Below are 11,537 nucleotides of genomic sequence, written 5' to 3'. Positions count from 1 at the left end.
GGCGGGATGGAGGTGCGGGGCTCGCCCGCTGGGCTCCGGCCATCCCTCGGGATGCCCGAGCTGCCGCCGGTGCCCTCTCTGGGATGCTCGTGGCTGGAATATTTCTTTGAAGGAACTCTCCCAGCCGCGGCGTTTTGCCGAGTGGAATTTTTCTTGGAGAAGCTGCCGTTTGTGGGAGAAGTGTGCAAAAAGCGCCCGGCCAAAACCATGCAGCCTCAGAGGTGCTGGTGGGTTGGTTGCAGTCTGTGGGGTAAAGTCTCACCTGGCGGGGCTGTGGATGCGCTCCCACGGCTGGGTCTGGCAGCAGCGGGAGCGCCGGGGCTGCAGCGCCGGGGCTGGGGCTGAGCAGGGACCGCGGGCTGAGCGGGAGGTGGAACGTGTGAGAAAGGGTTTGGGAAGCTTCTCCGCACTCTGTTGGGCAGGGAGGAAAGTCATGAAAATCTGGTTATTGAAGGATGTGCAGCTGTCGCTGCAGGACCATTCTTTCCCTTAGCCTTTTTTTTAGGAGAAAGCAGTTATGCATGCTTTTGCTTTGTGTATTTCAGCCCTTTCTTTCATGGAGTTTGTGTTCTGCAGGCATTTTAATAAGGAAAAGTTCCACTCTATATGAGTTTGCATTTCCATTGCTTAATGTTTAAAGATGAGTATTCTCAGTCTTTGTGATCTCTCAGGAGCATCACAGAACCGGGATCAGATTCTGATGTTTGCTCGTTTGTTTTCCTGAGGATGGATGCTGCTGGTCACAGGTGCAGGCAGTGTAGGACATCTGTTAAGCTGTGATATTGAGTTAGACCCGGTGACACTGAATGCTTTGATGAGTCCTTTCTGAACCTCTCATGGTTAATTAATAACTTGTCCAATTTACTGGCGTTTGATTTTTTTTCCTTGGTGCTCATTTCTCTTGAATATTGATGCAAATCTTTTGATTTGCAACAAAACCGTGCGAGGTGCCTTTGATATCTGTCAGTTCAGTTGCATCTCACTTTGAAAGTAGACATGTTCCTGTCAACAGAACTCCTTTCTGGAATACGTGGAGTTAGAGGGTGAGCAAAGACCTCAGAGGCTGATGCTACATCAGAACCTTTCAATTCTTTATGATTGTGTGTGTAATTCATCACCTGCACCACCCCTGTAGGAGATCTCTTCACGTAGCTTATTACTATGGTATGGAAATCATGAGCCATCATTATCAGTCATTTCTTAGTTGTGCTTCTCTTGTGTCTTTATTTCCTCTCTAAAAGATTCCATGATTTTCACCACTCTTTTTGCCTTGGTTCTTAAATCCTCTGAGGAGGGGTAGCTAACAGAAAAGCTCTTGGTAGAGTCACCCTAATGGCAAATGCCTATGGAAGAATTTCTCATATTTTCACACAGCTCAGCTCCTGCCTCACTGGGATTCTGGGGAATAATTCTGGTATTTCAATAGGTCATTCAGAGCTTTCATTGACATCTGAAAGTGATGGGCACAGTAGTGTTCCAAATTCAGGTCAGCGTTTAGTTTCATGAAGAACTGCACTTTATTTGCTGGTAATGGTTGCAAGAATACAATCTCTAGGTAGACCAAAAGAAAAGACCTTTCCTGTTCAGATAATATTGACACAGAAGTCATCTTTTGCTATTGCAATAATATTCAGTAGCTCTCTCAGTTTTCTAAAGTGGCAATTACATTTTGAAACTTTTCTGTTGCAGAGGTTTAAACACTCTGCTTCCTGTGGTTTTACAGACAGCCAGTGCAAAGGTTTTTATGGAGCATTGAGTTCAGTGGAATGTCTTTTCAGGAGTGAACATTCACTGATGGAATTGGAAACCCTGGGACTGGAATCCGGGCAGCAGCAACTTGAGCTCTGCTGCAGAAGAGATTTCTAGGAATGGAAAGGCTGTGCAGGTTCCACCTCCCTGGGAGAGGAGTGCCATTAGCAGAAATGAGCTGGGGCTGGGTCTGAGCTCATCTCTGTGCTGAGTGCCAGGAAATGAGGAACTGGACAGAAGAGCTGGAGCTCTTTCTGAAAAGGTCTTGATGGCTTTGTGCCATTACCAGCCCTTGCAGTGTCAGAAGCCTCCTGACCTTGAAGGAAATGGTTCCACAGCTATTTGAGAGTTCTGAACCATCTGTGCCTCCCAGATGTCTTTGGGCTTCAACCTAACTGCTCATGTCACTCAAAGCAATAGACTGGCATGTTTTGTACCACAGAATGCACAAGAAAAAGGTGCACATTCCACTCTGGAGCTTTGCTTGGTAATAAATGTCATTTCATAAAAATGGAGGTGTGAAAACTTCTGTTGATGATTGCTGAAATTGAATGTATTGCCAATTTGAATGTTATTTTAGATCAAGAACAACCATGTTTTCTATGTTTAAGACTGGCATTTTTTTTCCCTCCAGTTGCCATAATTATCAACGTCAGTCATTCCATCAAAGGCAGAAACCTGTACTTGTTATATAAGATCTCTTCTATCCTGCAGATGGGCACCCTTAGAAGCAATGCACATTTTTGGTAGTTGAGTATTGATTTGGTTGAATTCAGCAGCCATTTAGGGAGGATAATGATAACAACTGCCTCAGTTCTAGGTGTTGTGTTCTTGGCAATTGCTGAGAGCTCATTTAGCAATTAAAGACCAGATTAAGTATTGAAATTTAGCAACTCAAGCTTCTCTGCCTTTGCAGAGATCTGTGCTAAAGGGCATTTTAGCCCTCAGGATTTAGTGGTATTGAAGGAGGGATTAGTTAGAAGAGAATTATTAGAAAGACTCTGTCTGCCTGAAATTGAGAAGCAGGAGTTAAAAAACAAAAAAAGACAACAAACCCATACTCCAAACAACAAAGAGTCAAAACCCAAAAACAAGTGATTGCAGTAAAAAAAAATATACCTAAATACAAACTTTACTGCAAAGTTAAATAGGTATTCTTTGAGTACCTTCAGCAAAATAGCTCTCAGACTGCAATTACCAACTGCAAGGATAGTGATATTTCTGTTTTGCTCCACAGTTTATCCCAGTTTCTTAATTATCAAATTAATTTTTAGCTTTCAAAGTATTTATCCTTGAACCTTTTGATTGGGCTGACCTGATCTGATGGAACATGGGTGGTTTGTTAATTCCAAGGTGAAGAAAATTCTCATGCTATAATTTGACTCGTACTTTATGAAGTTTCAAATATTTTCCAATCAAATCTTGACTTTGATCAATTCCCACTTCATATTTTTGTTTAGGTTTTTACTTATTAAGGAATATTTGTGAGTACAGAACTGAGTTTTATTTTTAGAGTGAGGTGTTCATGTAAACCCTCAGAAGTAGAAGTGGCCTGTTGTTTAATGTACCAGCCATGAGGATATACTGTTTACAGGAAAAATCCAATGCTAATTTGAAGAATGATTGAATTAGTGTCTTGCAGCTGTGTTTTTCTTCATTTTTGTACTTATTTCTATGACTTGGAGCATCTTAAAATGCCTGATTAATGCTAAAACATGTTAAAAATGACCAAACTTACATCTCCATGTGTGCAGTGGCATTTGTCACTTACAGGTTGCTTGAAGAAAGCAAATTGTTTTGCCTGACTTGGTTTTATTCAGATAAGCCAATTATAAAAGGATTTGTGAGCAAGTCTGATAGTTTTACACAGGAATGTTGCCCTTAAAACAAAGTTTTTCATCTGTCCTAAAATGAATTCACTGAGTGGTAGCTCAGAGCGAGCCTGAGGGGTGTCTTTATTTCTTAGTGTTCTGTTCTAGGTGTTTTCTAGGAGGAAAACTTTTTGCACTTGTTTCAGAAGTTTTAGAAGACCACACTGTTTCCTCCTGGCAGGGAGAGAGGATTTGTGTGTGTTGTTGTATATTTAACCCAAGGACTTGTCAACAGCACGTCACTGATGTTTAGAGAGCTAATTGATTAAAAAGGCAAAGTCTTTCAAGGATTGCTCCATCAAACCTCAAGCTCTTCAGTGCATGTGATGTGATTAAAATATAAATGTCATTTGGAGTAATTGGATATCTTCCCCACAGCAGAGTCTCATTAGCAGCCTCCCTTGGGAATAAATGTTTATCTGCAGGCTAATATACAGATATATATTGCACATGTGTGAGTTTCCAGCACTGAGTAATGCTGACATCCTTTGTGTGTGTGTCATGTTCAGTTTCTGGTGTAAGTAAATAAAAGCTGTTTCTGCGCTTGTTGTGTTTCTTACAAGTTTGCAGTATTAATATTTTAATCAAGCTATGAATATGCATGAAATAATTTGGTGTGCAAAGCTCTTTCAAGTAGCTTTCTTTGTCAGGGGATGTTGTCTTCTGGATATCCTGCATGTGTTGCCTTTATAAATGATACTGTGTATTGTCTTGTTAACACAGACAGAAAATCAATTACCCGAGGAAATTCTACAGTGCTGCGCTTCTGCACTGCTCTTCTCCCAGACTGGGTTTGCCTTTTATCTCTCCTGTGCATGGGAGTTTTGGAGGATAGACTGAGCTGAAAATTGTGACTGTAGGTGGCAAAAGCAAGATGGTATTGAGAAGAAATCACCAGAATGAGACATTAGGGTTTATTTTCTTATTCTGACTCAAATGCTGTGAATTTACACCAATCAGTTGGACCAAGAATTCAAAGCCCCCCTTAAGCCTTGGCTCTCTAGCGAATGTTTCAAAGTAGGTATTTGTCCACTTCTTACTGGTTTTGTGCCCTCTGTTCTCAACTTTGTCCCGTAATTCTGACTTTGTTTGGAACCTGATCTTTGGCTTCTGATCCTCAGTCTTGGACTTAATTTCTGTACAGCCTAATTTCTCATCAAGAAAACAAGGGCAATCCTTCTTTTTCTCACCCTTATCCTTCAGTTAATTGATAAATTCTTTGTCATGAGGTAGCCAAACACATTGAACAGTCTTGGCGCTTTTTCAGTGTTAGTTTCACAAACGGTAATGACAATAGGAAATGAAAACATCAATATGCTTGCTAACCTGCTTTAAAACAGGTGCATCGTTGTAAACTGTAATTTACATGTGATTAAAGTGAGGGAAAGATTTGTTTTGTGCTGCAGGTTGAAGTCTAATACACTGAGTAGGGTTAATGAAGAGGAAAGGGCAAGACCTGCTGTAGAAAAGAGCTTTTCTGCTGTTTGGGACCTGAGAGCACCTATCAGAGGTTGTATATTGAGCAGCAGACTTGTTCCAGTGCTCAGCAGAGTCAGCCACACCTTTGAAGGGATGGGAGAGCTGGAATGGAGCTCCTGTACCTCCCTGCTATACCACAAAGGAAGCTGAATTGTAACTCTGCTCTGTGTCCTGGACAGGTTACTGTGAAAACAAAAGGCCCTAAATACCAGTAATACCTGGTGTCATAGGAGGCACAGAACAAAATGAGAGTGTGCCTGCCCTGTGTGTGAATTACCAGGGAGCTCACAGGCAACTTGGGGCTGTTTTGGGTTTTATGACCAGGTTTTGGTGGCAGGGGGCTGCAGGGGTGGCTGTGATGATCTGATCTCAGTCTGCATTCCCCATCCCCTCTACCACTGCAGGGAAGAGGGAGAAAAAATTCCACATTAAGCATGGGGAGAAGGGTGGGAAGCTGTTTTAAGGCTTGGGTATTATTTTCTCATTTTCTTGCTGTGATTAGACTAGTTTCTTTCAGTCAAGTCTGTTTTTCCCATGACAGTAGCTGCTGAGGGATCTCTGCCTGTTCTCACTCTGACCCAGGTGTCTTTCAGTGAATTTTCTCTCCCCCATCCAGCTGAGGAGGGGAGTGATGAAGCAGCATCCACTCAGAGCCATCCTGCTGTTCAGCTGCTTGGTGTTTCAGCCAGCTGAGTCTTCTGATTCCATTGTTCTGTGTTTTATTTATTTGAGTAGAGTAGGATTTTACTGACTTTGATAACAGTTATTCAGGAGAAATTGTACCTACCTGTCTTTCTGTGCAGACCCTGGTCTGAGCAAAATACAGATATTTTTTACAGACTGTTGTATCCATACTTCTAGATTGTGGAGCTGAATTATTTCATTTGTCTTCCCTGAGTCTGGGAGAAAGACGGAGTGAAAGGATGGGAAGAGGGAAGGGGATTTAATGGCAGGAATTCTAATTGTCCTGCTAATAGGATGGGATTTACAGTTGATCTCCGTGGCTAAACTCACAGCTGAATACATGCTAAAAGAGGATCTTATTGTAAATGCCAAAGCATCTGCTCCAGATTTTTTGAGGAGTAAATGGAGACTTTGTGTCTCTTGTTGAATCTTGTTGTTGAATCCTATTTACTCACAGGCTTGGGCGCTTCGTGTTTATTTGCTTCTAGCCTGATTGAGGGTGTTTTCTAGGGAGAATGCTACTGATAGGGTTCCTGGGGGGAAAATTTTTCTTTAATAAATTGATTCTTATACTTTGATCTAAGCACAGTCAAGGTAGGGCACAACTGTGGTTCTTATGGGAAAGAATTTAATGAAAATTATAGTCTTACTGCTGAAAATGTACTCGTATCTGGCACTGTAAATCAAGATCTTTATGGTCTCCCAATCTGTCAGTGATTTCGAAAAGCCAGTACTTGGAAATAGATGGCAGAATTATTGATGGTACTGAACAGGGGATGCCTGAGTGCTGCATTATCATTAGGAGGAGGAGTGAGGGAGAGGCAGAGATGAGATGACTGAGAGGAGTAGCTTTTCTCAGAGAGAGAAACTCAGCATGGTTGTGAGTTTACCCTAGCTTTCACTTTGGGCCCAAGCATAATCAATAGTATGTGACATGCAGACATTAAAAAAAAGGAAAGAAAAGAAACTTTACCAGACTCATCTCCATCAATTTGCTGTGAAGCTGTGTAGTTGTGCAGGGAACTGTGCAGAGTTTGACTGAAAACCGTTTGAGATGTAATCAAAATAAGCATTAAAAACATCAAGAAGAAAATTTTGACTGTCTACAGTGTGTTTGGGTTCATTATTCAGGCATGTACTTAGTTAATTTAAGCCTGTGATATGAATTCTGTTTTTCACTTTAGGATGATGTACAGCTGCCAGCTTTGACACTTCTAATGGCTGCAAAACTCATTATTTTGTTTTCCTCTACTTTCTCCTCCCCAAACACACATTAAAATGGCTTTTGTGAAATATCTTGTATCATAGGGTATATTTATAAAAACAGAGGATAGAGGCAACAACTAATACCATAAATAATTTTCTTTAATAAATAAAGAGATAATGCAATGAACGCAGGAGCCAATAGTTTTCACTTGGCTGATATTGCTTATTTCTATTTAAATTTAAATTGGTTATTTCTATTTAAAACTACCACTGTTGATTATTTCTGGTACATTTCTGGATGGCCTGAAGAGTTGCACCTTGACACAACAAGCAGCAGCTCTGACCTCCTTGCCTTGTTTTCCAAGGGCAGCACTGCTCCATGTGAGCAGGGATCACAAGGGCTGAATGGCTCTTTCACCCCAGGAGCAGCTAAATGCCAAAACAAAGTTGGTTTTGTTTCAGAATGGTTTATTTTATGCTCTGCTGACCAGAAAGCAAAGCTGCAAAGATTATTGTCACTGTCATATTTTCTGGAAAAATCCCCTTGCCCAGGATTCTTCTCCTGGGAAGCTGAGAAGCCTCAGAGAAAAAGGAAAACAATAATTATCTCGTTTGCTTCTCCTGTGTTTTGCTGCTTTGGAATGTGGTTTGGAGATTGTTTATCCAGCAGGTGATTGTTTCATTGGTTTCATGTGAATTGTTTTGACTTAATGACCATTTAGGGTTAAGCTGTGTCAAGGCTCTGGAAAGAGTCATGAGTTTTTCTTTTTTATCTTTTAGCCTTCTGTAAGAATCCTTTCTCTGTTCTTTAGTATAGTTTAATACAGTATTCTTTAATATAATATAGTATCATAAAATAATAAATTAGCCTTCTGAGAAAATGGAGTCAGATTTATCACTCCTTCGTGCCATGGGGCACCTTGCAAATACAAGAGATCACTTTCAATATTAGGTTGAGGAAAATTGTAAAAATTAAAAACAAGTCAAAATATATGACTTAGACTCATTTTGCAGTAGTTTTTTTTTTCATGGCTCTTTATAGTCACTCCTGTCTCCTGCTCTTCTGATCAAAGCTGCAGTGCTGCATGCCCAACTGTTCCCTCTTTGTTCCTTCCACTTCTAAATATCCCACTTCTGTGAGGAAGATATGATGCTGAAAATGCTGTATTGAAGCTAATTAAGTACTTTAAGGCCTAGAAACCCATTTTATTCCCATGGAATGGGAGTTTCCTAGATTCACAATAATGATGCTCAGTGATTTTTAGCTCCACTTGCTATCAAAGGCTCAGCCCCTAACAAGGAGAATGCATGGACTGGAAGTTTTTGGAATCTTCCAGGTGCACAAGAACAACTTCTTAGCTATGTTAACCTCTTGTTGTTGTGCTGTTCATGTGTGCTCAGATAATCCTTTCCCTTTCCTCTGTGTCACAGGGTGGAAATTTTTTACTTAGAGAGAATTCAAATGCCAGGGGCTGAGAAAATAGGGATAATATAATTGAAGTGCAAAAAACCTAACATTAGGTTCTAAAACTCCTCTCCAGGTTGTTCTTTCTTTTTCAGCATTGTGAAAATATTGTTGGTTTACTCTTTCATATTATGTATTCTAAGAGTGTATCTCATTTATATGTGATTTCATAAGCTGCAGGACTCCTGTTGTGAGCCTGCATTGTTTTTAGTTTGAGATCTGAGCTTTTAAGTGAGCCCAGGCTCCACAGCTGTTGCCTCCTTGCTGAGTGCAGTGTTGGCTGCAAGGAGGAGAGGCCATTCATCTTTGGAAGAAGTTCTACCCTGATATAAATCTGTAAAATCAGTGGATATGTCAGGCAAATCTGGGAAACCTATCAGTAAGGCTGAAGGAAAATACTGGAAACTTCCTTTTTTAGAACTTCAGGGAAATATGGCAGCTGTGGTAATATGTGTGTGTTTTAAAACCACATCAGAATTTATTTTCCATCTTTTCTTAATCAAAATGATTTCTTGTATATCTGAAGGGCTAATGGAGGCATATGTGCTAATTAAATGTCACACTGCAATTGCTAGCTAATTTAAAGTATTCAGAAATATTTTCCATCAAGTCATTCTGATTCATCTGAAGCCAGAGCTACCCTCCAGAACCAATCCTCTATTTGCCAGTGACATTAAATAATAACCCCAAAAATATTGTCTGTGCCCTTTGTCTTTATCAGTCCCAATAAAGCTCTATATGGGGGTTTCAAATTATTAATCAGAAAAAACAAATTGTTAATCAGGTGTAAATACTACATGACATTGTACTGGGAAATAAAAAGTTTCTAGCTTTCAGAAAGGGATAATTTATTGATACTGGTGCTTCTGTGTCAGTGTGAGTGTACAGCAATTAATTGGTTTTAGTGCAGTTAAAAATGATATTTACAGTAACACATTTCCACGAAAGTCTGTGAGGAGCCAATAAAACATAAGGTCTGTTCTGATGGAAACACCTCTTGCATTCAGTACCTATTGCAATATAAATTAGGATATATATTTAAAATTATATATTTAAATTAACTCTTTCCTTTTGGTTTGTCTGGAGAAGTTGCTGGGCGTTTGTCAGCAATGCATACTTGGCATGTGTAGTTACTAAAGTCCAATTAATAAACAAACAAGCAGAATTTAGAGTTGCTTTGGTACTGACACTGGAATGGTTTGCCCAACCTTGCTTTGTAAAATCATATCAAGAAACATCAAATCTCTTGACACCCAGTGCTGTGCCTTAACTTTATTGAAGTTATATTTTTAATTCATGCCAGCTTCTCCCTTGCTCATCATTCATAATTGAGTCTTGGCCAGGTATATTGTAACCCTTCTTGATGGCTGAGGAGCTGTGGATTTCCCAAATTACTTTAGATAGTAAATGGCTCAGATGTCTTTGCTTCTGCTAACCTCTGAGCTGACACAAAGCTATCTCATCAGGCTGATACACACAGGCAGCAGCATTTCAGAGTCTGAATTGCTCCAGCTCCTTGGAGAGCAGAATCATGGTGATAAACCACAGGCTTTGCTTCTTATCTCCCCTCATCACTATCCCCTCTCCTTCAGTTTTGTTAATTTTACATGCCAGCCACAGAACTTTTCAAGCTTTTCATATTTTGTCTGTTTTTGCAGGAATTTGTAAAATAACCTCTAAGAGGTTATGGTATTTTTTTTCCATAACATTATTTGTAGGCAGTAAAAAAAACTGGGTTTTCTCATGGCTTGAGAATCAGTTATTCTCTCCAGGTACATCAAGTAACATGACATGAATGCTTTCCCCACTATTAGGGTGTTTCAGAAAGGGAAAATTGAAGTCTTGAATTCAAATGTGAGCCAAGGTGAGTGAACAGTGTACAATGCTGATGCAAACTCTGGGCTCTCTCTCAGCCTAGATCACTAGTGGGAAGCCCCTAAAGCAAATCCTGAGTTATAAATTGTGCACATCCTCTGTAATTAGGTCAACTATTACCAACTTCAGCACCACTGACACCACTCTCAACTTTGCAGAACAGCTGATTGCACAATTTAACATGGCAGGCACACCAGGCAAGCTTTTACTACTAGCTGTGAGACCCAGCTTGGGGAATACTAGAGAAAATATCCATGTAGAAACATGCAAAATGGAGTTCCAAGAGTCTCAACTAACCTGTGTTTTTGGGAGAGGCAGCAGTGTTTGCTCATGCAGAATTCTGCAGGCAGGGAATGGTGGTCAGAGCCAAATTTATTCCCCAGAAACCCCCAGAGGTGATTTATAAGAGAAGTTGATGAACATCTTCTATCTTTTTGTTGGTTGCCCCAGTGGGGACATGCAGACAGAGCCATTTGAGGATAAAATCTGGTTATCAACAGATGGAGCTTAGAAAAGAGGAGGGGCATTCATGAGTGTCTGGGTGTCACAATCCCAAGATCCTGTTCATTCTCTCCTGGTGCTTTGCCATCCCAAGTCTACTGCTTTGTCCTCTCAGTTATTGTCACTTGGTGTTTGGGACAAGATTTGTCTGTGAGACAAAAAGTAAAAGGCAAAACCCCCAATTTCCCCCTTCTCCTGCCAACCAACCAACCCCTCTTTAGCTGATGCTCAGGACCAGGCAGAAATTTAAGCTTTGCTGTGATTCATGCAGCTGAGGGCCAGGCAGTGGTGGAAACGGTAAGGTGAGGTGCCACACAATATCCTGCTGCTGCTTATGGGGGATGAAAACCACTGTGGAAACTCAGGTCAAAACCTCTGTGAAGATATTTATGCTCTGTTTGATTCCTTCACTATCAGGGAATGGTTTCATAAAAAGATAACCACAAGTTATTAGTCCATAACATCAGAAAACTGCTTTTAGTGAGCTGTTACCTGGCTCTGGCTGTGATGTGGTGCTGGCATGAAATGATCCTAAAGGGCTGCACGCTGTGAAATGGAAATGAAGTTATTGTACCTCGAAGACCTGGAAAAGAGCAGCATTTTTACTCAGTGTGGAGCTGTAAGCAGCAGTGCTGACATGGCCAAAGCAACCCCAGGGACTGGGGCACCTGTTGCTCATTGATATTTTTAATGGAGTTTGGGCTCCT

General features: G+C 40.7%; 1 protein-coding gene across 1 annotated transcript in view; it reads left to right on the top strand.

Moving 5' to 3' along the window:
• The first annotated feature begins 173 nt into the window (after positions 1 to 173).
• PLPP4 (phospholipid phosphatase 4) overlaps positions 174 to 11,537 on the top strand; it is a 45,024-nt gene continuing 33,660 nt past the window's right edge. The window contains exon 1 of the mRNA XM_031062574.1: positions 174 to 227. Coding sequence (XP_030918434.1) covers positions 208 to 227 — 20 coding nt within the window. The 5' untranslated portion in view covers positions 174 to 207. The remainder of the gene's footprint in view (positions 228 to 11,537) is intronic.

Source organism: Geospiza fortis, unplaced genomic scaffold, assembly GCF_000277835.1.
Source record: "Geospiza fortis unplaced genomic scaffold, GeoFor_1.0 scaffold719, whole genome shotgun sequence".
NCBI classification, from domain to species: domain Eukaryota; kingdom Metazoa; phylum Chordata; class Aves; order Passeriformes; family Thraupidae; genus Geospiza; species Geospiza fortis.
This window is presented reverse-complemented; position numbering and strand designations above follow the sequence as displayed.